The sequence below is a fragment of the Orbicella faveolata genome, unplaced genomic scaffold, assembly GCF_042242905.1.
Source record: "Orbicella faveolata isolate gen_17 unplaced genomic scaffold, um_ofav_v1 contig_48, whole genome shotgun sequence".
NCBI lineage: Eukaryota > Metazoa > Cnidaria > Anthozoa > Scleractinia > Merulinidae > Orbicella > Orbicella faveolata.
In genome coordinates, this window is record NW_028301578.1 from 13163750 (window position 1) to 13175643 (window position 11894).

Here is an 11894-nt window from a genome sequence, read left to right on the forward strand (position 1 = left end):
GTTGCCCCAAAAGGGCTAGGCATGGTTGCCTTGTCGAATCTGGTGTTAATCGGCACACCATTGGGCTTTGTAGATCTCTCAATCATCATATACAACTGCACTATAAGAGATATACTGGGTTCAAGAGCTTGGGCTATTAGGGCGGGTTACAGGGTAAGACAAACAAAAACAATTACAATTAAAGAAACGATCTTTCAGAACAATTCTGCGTGTTTAGGCGTCATAGCAGAGGGACTATCCAACATCTCACAACTGTCCCTTGCCATTCGTAATACCACGTTCACGTGCATTCAGAGGGATTCTGTTAAAGCTGTGTTGACACCAAGCAAACACTTTCTTTTGAACATCGACTGCGATGTAATTGTCTTCACTAAAAACACAGGACGCTTTTTGTATCCCACATTAGAGGGAACTCTGGGTGGAAAACTCACAATTACAGCGGTGATTAGGAACTCCGTTTTTTCAGACAACGCTATTTCTGTTGCAAACTATCTTGTTTTGTCTCGCCATTTCCAAGTTTCCTTGTGCCTCTTTTTCAAAATGAGTCTTCATGCAAAACCTTTCTTATGAAAGTGAGTTTCATTTACATGAAAGTGAACCTGTAAGGCGGAACTCATTTTCATATAAATGGTTTTGCATGTAGACTTGTTTTGACACAGAGGCAAAAGGCAACTCAGAAATCGCCTATTAAAATAGGCTAGGAAATCCTCTAGAATGACCAAAAGTCTGCATTATAAAGAGATAGTTGCCATCAAATGCCCTGCCAATGCCTCCCCATCACCCGCTACTTTGTCCAGAATTAATAGAAAAGTTACAAAGTGGCCTTTAATGCATATTCATAGATACATTTATGTGAGAGTCTATTAGTGTCTCATTTAGCACTTGTATTTAAAGGAAGAGGGTCACTCCGAAAAACGTATATTTTTTGTCAATGCTAATAAAAACCTTGCACTAAGTTTAGCAACTCACCGACATTTTAGCCTCTAAAGTGTAGGTTTTCCTTAAGGAATTTGTCTCCAAAGAAGCTCAAAATTCAACATCGTTGCCTCCATTTTGAACAGTACTCAGCAGCCAGGCTGCGTTGTTGTGATGTCATTCTGTCCACAAGATTTTGTCCAAATAGCTTTCGGCAAGTCTTTTTGCTGTCACTCTGGGTTATGGCTGCTCTTGAGTCGTATTATTTTGAGCCAAACATGCTCCAAACTTTGAAAATGAAAGTAGTGATGATAGTGAAGTGGATAATCGCTTGGAAAAATACATTTTGCCAACCTTGTGAAGGATGCAAAATCAGTTGGTTTTTATTCTTGCTGCCAATTTCAAGTCGGACGAAATGATGTCACATAAACACAGCCTGGCTACCAAGTACAGTTCAAAATGGTGGCCTCCGAAGTCGCTTCTTTCGAGACAAAGTTGTTCCAGATAGAAGGCACTTATAGGCTGAAAAAGCTGAATGTTTACTTGCTACAGCTGAAGACAACAAAGTAAGCTTTTGGAGTGACCTTCTCCTTTAGCCAGAAAGTTCACACACCTTTTGACAATCAATTAACACTTACACTTAACCAGCTTGTGATTATAAGTGGATTAAGACCAAAGGATATAAATGAACCTTATTTGTTTGGCCACTGGAGGAGTTCTAGAAGTGTCGATATTGATGAGGTGTATCAGCTGAGACCAAGACAATTGTCCATGAAGATTAGGTGTCTGTAATAAGCTAGTAAAAAAGAAGCACAGTTAACCTGTTGTAGTTTGAATCTGGTAGGAAAACTAACAAGCTGTGGTCATTAGCAATGGAAGATCAATACTGGACAAGAATAAAAATGTGTACCTCACAAAAATATGAACTTTTAAGAAGCCAAGAATTGCATAGCTTAGCCCTTCTAACTAAGGAATACACAGTAAAGCAGTTTCACTCTACTGAAAGACAGTCATTGTTGCCTATAACACACATTGCGGTGGCAGGATTTCAAAGATTTATTTAATTCCCAATTCTTTGCATGTAGGCAGCAAATGCTTCTTCTTTATACTGAACAGCAGCCTTGACAGGATCCTCTGCCTGGTAGACTCCTCTGCCAACAATTATAACATCACTGCCTCTGCTGACAATGACATCACTAGGTGTGAGATACTGTTGACCAAGATTATCCCCTCCAGCACTGAGCTGAACCCCTGGGGTCATGTGAATGAACTGAGGATCATCCACTAAACAGGATAGGCTAATAAAACCAATAACAAAGTCTTTGTGAGTCTTTGCCATTTCCACTGCTGCTTTAGTGTATTCTCCAGTGGCAAGGGTTCCTGCAGAGCTCATTTCACCAATTAACAGGCATGCCCTACCAAGGGGTTCACCAATTTCTTTGAGGCCCTTAATGACGCCATCCCCTGGGACCACATGTGCATTGACTAGGTGCGCCCAGTCTGCAATATGGTACAACCCTTTGCTGTACTGATTCTTCACAGTGTTGCCAATATCAGCAAATTTTCTATCTTCAAAGATTGCAAAGTTGTGCTTTTCTGCAAGCTGTTGGAGAGACTCGGCAAATCCTGTGGTGAAATCCTCAAGGATGTCAACATGGGTCTTCACAATGCACACGTGTGGCCCAACTTTGTCAACCAGGTTCAGAACATCACCACAGGTCGTAAAATCAACTGATACAGCCAGATTTGATTTTTTCTTGTGCATGATCTCAAATAACTTTCTTGTGACTGGGTTAGTCACAATTTGAGCTCTAGCTTCGAAGCTAAGTTTGCTTCCTGGAGTTGCTGGTACCTTGCCTATAGCCACAGATGGCTGGAACTTGTTTGTGGACAAAAACGAGCGCACTTTTGCCGCCATTTCTTGATCGACCCTTCCCTTGGCAAACAATACATCTAGAACTTCAGGGAGTGTTAACAGACTATGAAGCTTCACTCCCTGCGATTGTAGCATCTCTTTTCCGCCTTGAAAGCGATCTAGTAACACCACAGCATCTGAAACGCGTAACGCTACAGAAGCAAGCGCTTCGACTGTCTCCAAAACGCTCGAGCCACTTGTGACAACATCTTCAATGACCAAACACTTGCTTTCTGGCGTAAACACTCCCTCTATCAATCGTTTCGTTCCGTAGGATTTGGCTTCCTTTCTTCTCATCACCATCGGGACGTTGTAAGTCACGGACATGGAAGAAGCGATCGGTAAAGCAGTGTATGGAACACCGCAAATGACCGAAAAATCTGCCTTTGATGCCGTGGCAACATTCCATAACATATTACTTATCCGCTTGAGAATTTCTGGATATGATACAATCACGCGCAGATCAACGTAAACTGGAGACTGTATTCCACTTTTCAACGTAAAATCGCCGAATTTTATGGCACAAATGTCGTACAAACTTTCGATCAGATTTTTCTTCTGTTCGGACGCCATGTTTGAAACCACTTGAAATGCACGTGAACCGAATTCAGCGGAAGAACGGTGAAGAATATTGCAGGCTCAATGCCGCCATATTGAAATTACCTCTCCGAACAGAGGAGACTTCGCAGATTGTTTTGAAGGAATACAGACCAAGAATGCCTCTGCCTCCAGCGCTCCAAGCCCGTCTTGCAAAAAGGGGAATAATTCAAAAAGGTAAAACATCATTTTAAGCTGCAATCGAACTTAGAGCGGTGTTAGCTAAGCGTAAAATCAGGTGATAAGATGTAAAACCAAGGTTGAGAGCACTACAAACTTTGAAATCGTGTCAATGGAACTTTCCTTTTGGTCTTCGAATTTTGTTTAAAGCTAAAGCGAAACTCCGTTAATTATAAACATCAGATGTATCTTATTTGGATCAAAGGTGCTTTTTTGGGAAAAAGTAGGCTTGAAACACAAGAAAAGGGAACAAGTTGTCTTTAGATTTTGTGTGATTTCTAGTAGAGAGTTGTATTAAAACTAAGTTCAACAAGTTACAACTCAATGAAAGTCTCAAATTGTTTCAAAGCTAGGTATTTGTATAGTTTGTGTCACGTCTCTCCTCAGCTAGTGACATTCAGTGATATATTGGTTAGTACAAGCAATGCAACACAAGCCGGCAGTGGACCAGCATCCTATAGCAGGGAATAGCCTGAATACTCTGGTCACTTCCTGTTGCAAAAACTATAAGAAGCCTACAAAGAGACCATTTTTACAGTTGTCTGCTCAGTGACCTGGCCTCTGAATGGCAGCAAGGCTGTAGATGACTTTGTTTTGATACAGACCTCACTGCTTTTGTTATGTAAATCAAGTTGTTCTAATGCTAACTAGTTTGCTTTTAAATGAGAAAGGCAGAGAGGTTTGTATCGAAGCAAGGTCACCTCCAGTACCACTTACATTCATAGTGCAGGTCACTGAGGAAACAACTGTAAAATGGCTTATTGGGCCATTCCATTTAATATTTGCACCCCCCCCATGGAGGTACCAACAAACTTCCCCTTTACGAATTTATCAAAATATCAAAGGCACCTACACAGTTGCCCTCTTTGAAACAGCCCTTAAAGACTCCCCCTCTGCCTCAGATTTCCTAGTAGGGAACTAATAAGCACTGATGACGGCAACGCCAAGGACGACACCCAGTAAAAAATGGATTTATATTTTACCCTCAAATTTCATAACTAACTGAACCTGTTCAGTGGGTAAATCTGTCTTAAAAACCTGCTCAAACTAAATATGTAATGTCAGCAATCAATTCCAAAACGAAATGCTACAATTTGCCATCGTCGCCCACAGTCTCCAAAATATACAGAACATGGTCATTTCACGTTGTTGATTTGCAGAGGATGGCTATGAAATGCACAAAGATTTATAATGCATGTGCAAAGCTATTGTTCTGCTTATTACATGTTCTCATTTCGTTTGTTGACATTAGACAAGGAGAAACCAGATGAACTACCTAAAGTAGATGGACCAGTGAAGGGCTGTCCAAATACTTCAAACCCATATCACACATGCGTGGAATATTGTCGAAAACGATATGGCCAAAACAATACTTCTTCCTCACCAAAGGTTAGTAAGAATAACTGTGTATTCCATGTGCAGGGAAGGAAAAAACTCAGGTCCCATTGCCTGGGGCAAGTAAATTTTGCTCTTGGACAAGTGAAAATAGAAGTTTGGTGGTCTACTGGGCAAGTGAAATTCGCCTCTGTAGTCTTGTTAGTGATAATTTCCCATAAAAAAACAATTTCAATACTTGAGACTGCAAGATGAGCAAAACAATGAGTTGAAAGCATGGATTAATTTAAAATTCAACTATGCTTGATTATAGACAGTGCCTAGTAAATGATGAACATTGTGCACCTATTGGGCAAGCAATATTTTAGTGGGACAACTGAAAACTGAAATGTACTGTCCCCCTGGGCAACTGGATTTTAAATTTTTTTTCCTGCCCTGATGCAAGTACAAAAGATTTATCATCAGACTAATTAACATTGTACATACTTAGCTATAGAAGCTGGAGAAACAGAGAATTCAGTTTCTCGAAAGAAGACCCATTCTTTTTGTCTCTTCCCTGGGCCACCTTCTTGCATTCAGGCTTTTGCATATCCCCTGTGGTTAATACTTTTGCTTACAAGTGATCTCGAGGATATCTCAAGACAGCATGGAGGGTTTGCTGCCAGGCAGACTACATAAAAGCTAAATTTTGTTTACACCTGCTTTCAGTGTTATGCTGGTGCATACCACATTTCAAATTCAAAAGATGTAAACATTTAAAACCGCCAATTTATCTTTCACAGTCGAGAATAATTTCTTGATACTCCCAGCCTTATTCTGATGTCAAATAAATCCATGTTTCATAACTAAAAGGCAAGTTCGACGGCAAACAAGTCTGGTGCGCTTAAATTTTGGACATAGGCCAGGTTACATAGCATGTCGAAAGATGGCATGTCAAAAGATGTCGCCTATGCACGTAACACTGAAAGCGAGTGTATTAATAATAATGGGAAATTTCAAATTGGAAAGAAACATGCCTGTTAAGATACAGTTGCCATGGAATTATAAAGGTTTGCTTCCTTTCCTAAATATTGCAAAATTTGAAAACAGTTCAGTCAGTGTAGAAACTTTCTGCCTTCCCCGCTCCAGCCAGTTTGAATAGGCTTAACTTTGTGGATTTGTTACTATATAGGGATTCAAATTGGTAAAGTGAAGAGAGGGTTTATTGTACATTTGTACCTCAGGCTTAGCAGTTGTTTGTGTTATATTAGACTGTACATAATGACTGGATAATTTTGATATTTTGTTACAGGACTTCAGCACTGTTCCATTACCTGTAGGATGGTATCTAGTACCAGACCCCAGCAGGTAAGGCAGATATAGAGGATACTGGGTTCTGGACATCAAAGCAGGGTTAAGTTCTCATTCTCTTCATGTCTTTCTCCTCTCAGCTGCTGTATAAATGGCTATCCATCAGGCAAGAAAGGTGGCGGGGTGGGGAGTGGTTGAAATGCATCTACTCACTAACCAGGACTAAAATAATAACAGCTTGATGGACCAGTTAGGCTCAAATCCAAACTTTGCTTTTTACTGTCTGACCATTACTTGTGGAATTTGTGGTGTATGACATTTACAGACTGCAAACTGCAGGGTGACATACATCTACTGTATTCCCATTTCCATCAATAGCTGACCATAGATAGGCTATTAAACCTGAGCACTATTCAGGCTAACTGGAGTGCTATTTAGGCCTAAATGTAGTCTACAGGCTGCAATCTGTAAATGTCATATGTCATGTGTCGTGGAATTTGTGAGTTTGTATCAATAATCAATGGTTTTTAAGGTGAAGTTAACCTAATTTAATTTATACATTTTAAAACCTTATATAACCATGTACATGTATCCCACAGTGTAGTCCCAGGTGTTTGCAGTTGGTTGTGTTTGTAATTGATTGGAAGCTCAGATGTTCAATAAATTGTTATGCTGTCATTACATGTATGTGATAATTCTGGGCTTTATTGTGCTTTTCCTTTTTGTTTCTAGTGGAGCCAGTTATTACTGGAACACTCTAACCAACCAAGTTTCTTGGCACCATCCATTAGGTAAGTGGAAAATAATCAACCGTGGTGGCAAGTTTCATGAGTAAGTTAATCCTTTCCTCATATTCTCCCATCTAATGAACAATTATTCCACAAACGCACATTGGATATGAGACAATAGATAGCCAACGAGGCGCATTGTGCCAAGTTGGCTATAATAATCTCATATTCAAACTAGAATAAAAATAAAAATACCCCCCCAAAAAAGCGTACATTTACCATACTTGTAGAGCATGGTAAAATGGCTCATAACCCATGATGGCTGAGCTAATGAAAACTCTTGAATTGTATTATCCAATGATGCAGTTTATAATAATAATTAATACTCCTAAGAACTTCTTCTTTGGAAATGAAGCAAATGGTTCAGGACTTCAAATGAGCATTAAATAGCCATTAACAATCCTACATCTTTTTCATAAATAGATCCAGCAGCTGAAATAACTCTCCCGTCATCTTTACTCGAAAAACAAAAAGGTAATTAATAAATATTATTGATAACATGAAATAGTTTTATGATCATAATATTATTGTGAGCTGCTTCTTAATTTACTGGGAAACAGTTTTCTTTTGAATGTAAAGCGAGTATTAGAATGATGTAAGAACTGTCTTATAGTAAATGTTTTTTGTGTGTGTGAGAGAGACAAAGTGGTGTGATTATTAGATCCTGCTTGGTTGGAATCTTGGACAGTGTCATTGTGTTGTGTTCTCAGCAACACACTTCACTCTCACATTGCTTTTCTCACCTGCCATAGTTGACCTAATTGTGTACCGGGGAATTTAATCCTGTGGGTAACCCTGCAATGAACCCACATCCCATTCAGGTTGGGGATTGTGGGAGGGGGGGGGGGGGGAGGGGGGAGTGCATATGAAACTGTGAGATAAGTTCTGGTGGTCTGGAGAACCTAGCCTGATGCAGACTTCAACTTATCTCTACCATTTTGTAGAAGCTCAAACAGACATTCAACCTAACAGAGAAATCCTTGCCCCACCCGGGGTGGACACGGAACAAGATAAAGAACAGGTGTTGAGTATCGGCAAACATCCCAGTCTCATGAAGGTAATACACAAATGGCACTTTGCATGCGGTCAGCAATGCTGTCCAGAACTTTTGGGTGTGTGTTTCTCTTGGGTGATCTGGATCAGGATCAGCCATTCAAGATCCTGCCACTCTGGTCACAGATTCATCGGTTCCTTTGATTTACCATGATCCAAATGATGTTGGATCACTGATCCTGATCCACATCACCCTAAAGGAACACACCCTTTGAAACAGGGTCAAATGGTATGGAAATGTTCTAAGGAAGTTTCAACCAAAAATTCCATAGAAATGCTGTAACGTTAATTTCCAGTAAAAATTTTTGAAACATTTGAGACGGTATGCATGTACGTTTTGAGGTCATCCCCTTTTCTAGAAAACTTCATCCTGGATAATGCTCAGTGTTTAATTTCGTCAGTGGAAATTTTCAGAAATTCACACTGTGTTAGATATTTTTAATTCCCTACGTGTCATTTTCTAAAAGTGTCTCCACTCTTTTTGTTGCCCATCGGTATAATTTTTTTGTTTCTTCCTGTTGTTGCTGTTGTTTATGTTTTAGGGATCCCAAAAGCGCCAAGAGGCTGCGGTCAAAAGAAAACAAGAGAAAGGTGAGCATTGAAGCATCAGTCAGGGAATACGCTCCTTTTTTATATAAGAACATTGTTTTTCCGGCGGAGGCTAAATATTCTTAATTTTTAGTAGCTTTTAGACTGAAAATATTTTTGTAAATATTCTTAGATTATAGCATATGACATTTCTGTTTTCGGATGAATTTGGTAGCTGGATAGTTTAAAGTAATTTTGGAGCCAGTCTGTAGGCAACAAAACCTGATGTGATGTACATAACTTCTTGCAGAAATGTTGTTAGCATCGAACATACGGCTAGTGCTGTTTTTGTTGCTTTTTGGCTAGTTTTGCCGTTAAGAGAAAGGAAGAATTTTATTGTGGTTTAGTTAAAACATAACATTGCATTGCATTTACAATTTTTTTTTTCTTTCTCTTGACTTGGTTGCAATGCTTGACAAATTATTCATTAACTGGCAGTGGTCATCTTCAGCGAATAAAGTTGTTAGTCTGTCAAATACAGTCAGACCTCTCCATAACGGCCACCTTGGGGACAGAGGAAAGTGGTCGTTGTAGAGAGGTGGCCGTTATGGGGGAGTTATGGGTAGGTGTGATATGACACCTGTTTTTTTTTGTTGTTGTTGTTTTTCGGAGGGTGCAACATTTTTATCGTTAAAAAAAATGCTTATTGTAGCCTATAAATACGTAACACCATCAAAATATATCAACAAAACAGAAACCAAACAAAAACAGAGACCAACAACGCGCGGTATGGATCAAGTTTAGTGACCTTTTAAATTAAAAAATAGTGTTTTGTATGCGCTGTTCAACAGTCGTTGGTTAACTTGCCGTTGTCGAGAGGTTACTTTGACAGCTGGAACACACTTTAGTGCCGTTGCTGTTGTGGAGAGATGCCCATTGTAGAGAGGTTTAGATAAGAGTGACTGTATGGACCCTCCACTGGGACAAAAAAGTGTCCGTTGAAGAGAGGTGACCGTTAGTTAACGTTCGACCGTAATCACAAGAAAACGACAAATAAATGTAATCAGAACGTAATGTAAATCAACTGATTCTCAAAGTAAGTTACTAGCTGTGGTCAGCGCATAACAATATCTTTTTTATATATTATTAAATATATATTTTTTATTTTATTTAGACATAAAAGCTGAAAAGCGTAGAAAATCAGAAGAAGTCGACCCAATGGATCCCTCCTCGTATTCTGATGCTCCAAGGTATTTGTCAATAGACCAGGACCGTAATGTCCTTTATTAGACTAGTATAAATCTACCAGCGTTCAATCACGAATGCTGTTCTCTGATTGGCTACGCTACTCACTATCTATTCTGTGATAGATAGCGAGTAGCGTAGCAGTGTGCCCTTGATAACAAAATAACGGCCGCTTCTCAGAGAAGTGTTTGTGAAGAGGATTTAGATAAAGGTTTGAACGACTAGTAGATTTTTACTAAAACAATTAGATTATGAGCTCGAGATTTCTATGAGTTGATTCGGCCTTCGACCTCATCAACTATCACCTTATAATCTAATTGTTAAATAGACAACGGTGTTACCAAGGGTGATGAAGGGTAGGGAGGCCTATCTCTCCTATCTATCCTCTATCCATAGAGGTCTTATGCCCAAGGTAATCCCTCTTCAAGTTAATTTTTTGACCACCCCCAGTCTCGGAAATCCTGGGAGGGTCAAAAAATAGCCAATCATGTGTTGCGGAGTCTACTCACGTAGACAGCGGAAGCGACTTTACACGTAGCCTGCATAGCAAGCGTTCCCGTACGAGCGGAAAGAAATCGGGCCTGCTCAGTCAATAACTGCATAATAGTTACTTAATACTCCTGTATTTGTTTCCACAGGGGTACATGGACTACAGGTTTACTCAAGAAAGGTGAAGCTAAAACAGGAGTCGACACAACAGCTAATGGACCTTTGTTTCAAATGAGGCCGTACCCCAGTCCTGGGGCAGTACTAAGGCAAAATCAACAACTGACACAGAGGTCTTCAGTGGAAACAAGTGAATGAACCTTGGAACGTTTGTAAACCTCAGCTGAACTCTTTCCTCCCAAGAGTTCCGAAGTTTTTTAGTTGCCAGAAAAAAGATCCTTTTGTGGAAATTTTGAAAAAAAAACAGCTGCAGTACCACGTGAAAGTACTGCTTACCAGCTTTCATTTGAATAGTCAAGGTTTCAATTGAATGGTTTTAGCCACAGACTTAAAAGTTAGAACCACCTTGAACAGCATAATTAACAGTACCACATGAAAGTACTGCTCAATAGCTTTCATTGGAATGGTCACACACTAGGGTTTCGTCCACAGACTTAAAAGCTAGAACCACCTTGTTCAGCATAATAAACAGTACCACATGAAAGTACTGCTCAATGGCTTTCATTTGAATGGTAGCATTGTAGGGTTTGATTCTCAGACTTAAATTTGAAAATTTGAAACACACGCTTCACACAGTCGAGAATTAAATTTAAAAGAAAGGCATAGCTGTTCTTTGCTGTAAGAAAAGAGAACCTTGTTTTCAGTAATTTCAATCAACATTGAATGATAACAAATGTTGTAAAATTTAATGACTAACTTCCTCACTGAGACTCGATACTTAATTTAATATTCCTTGTTCTCCGCTAGTTATGCATACATTTTCTTTAAAGGAGAACGTATATTTATTGTCCACGCTAATAAAAACCTTGCACTTACCAAAGTTTCAGCCCGGGGCTGGGGGGGGGGGGGGGGGGGGGGAAGGGGGCTACTCCCTATAATGGCCTATACGGGGAGGCTCCGCCCGAAAGGGGTGCCTTTTTCAGACTTCAGTTATATAAAAGGGTAGGGAAATCGGTCGTTTAGGTATTCAAAAGGGCCTTTAATTAAAGTATTTTGAATAGACGTTACAAGGATTCAGAAAGGGGGGTGCAGTGTTCTAAAGTAGCTATATGAAAGGGGTACCTTGTTTCAATAAAAGGTATATAAAAGGGGTGCATTTTCTGCCAAAATGGTATATAAAAGGGTAAGGGGTTGGACCTCGGGGCGGGGCCACCTCCCCCCCCCCCCGCCCCCCGTACAAGAATTTGTAGAGTTACCCCCGTCCCGGGAGTTTCAGCCTCTAAAGAGCAGGTTTTTCTTATGAAATTTTTCTCCAAAGAAGCCCAAAATTCGACCATCGTTGCCCCCATTTTGAACAGTACTCAACAGCCAGGCCGCGTTTTCCTGACGTCATTCCGTCCGAGAGATTTGCCTAAATGGCTTCTGACAAGCCTTTTAACTAC

At 40.0% G+C, this 11894-nt stretch overlaps 2 protein-coding genes across 2 annotated transcripts; one reads left to right on the plus strand and one right to left on the minus strand.

Annotated features, from left to right (window-relative positions):
- Positions 1 to 799: 799 nt before the first annotated feature.
- LOC110039727 (uridine 5'-monophosphate synthase-like) lies at positions 800 to 3403 on the minus strand. Its single transcript, XM_020744873.2, has one exon. It carries the CDS (start codon positions 3401 to 3403, stop codon positions 1976 to 1978), a length of 1428 nt encoding a protein of 475 aa, XP_020600532.2. The 3' UTR covers positions 800 to 1975.
- A 17-nt stretch (positions 3404 to 3420) lies between these two features.
- On the plus strand, positions 3421 to 11216 carry LOC110039731 (polyglutamine-binding protein 1-like). Its single transcript, XM_020744878.2, has 9 exons — positions 3421 to 3604; positions 4860 to 4996; positions 6234 to 6289; positions 6965 to 7023; positions 7444 to 7494; positions 7965 to 8077; positions 8616 to 8664; positions 9776 to 9851; positions 10485 to 11216. Exons 1-9 carry the CDS (start codon positions 3421 to 3423, stop codon positions 10648 to 10650), a joined length of 891 nt encoding a protein of 296 aa, XP_020600537.2. The 3' UTR covers positions 10651 to 11216.
- The last annotated feature ends 678 nt before the right edge of the window (positions 11217 to 11894 follow it).

What these genes read in the sequence shown, in the direction of transcription:
- LOC110039727 (XM_020744873.2), bottom strand. Translation starts at nt 3,403, where the DNA reads ATGGCGTCCGAACAGAAGAAAAATCTGATCGAAAGTTTGTACGACATT.
- LOC110039731 (XM_020744878.2), top strand. Translation starts at nt 3,421, where the DNA reads ATGCACGTGAACCGAATTCAGCGGAAGAACGGTGAAGAATATTGCAGG. An exon ending in AAGGGGAATAATTCAAAAAG is followed by an intron (nt 3,605 to 4,859) that starts GTAAAACATCAT and finishes TGTTGACATTAG; the next exon opens with ACAAGGAGAAACCAGATGAA. An exon ending in ATACTTCTTCCTCACCAAAG is followed by an intron (nt 4,997 to 6,233) that starts GTTAGTAAGAAT and finishes ATTTTGTTACAG; the next exon opens with GACTTCAGCACTGTTCCATT.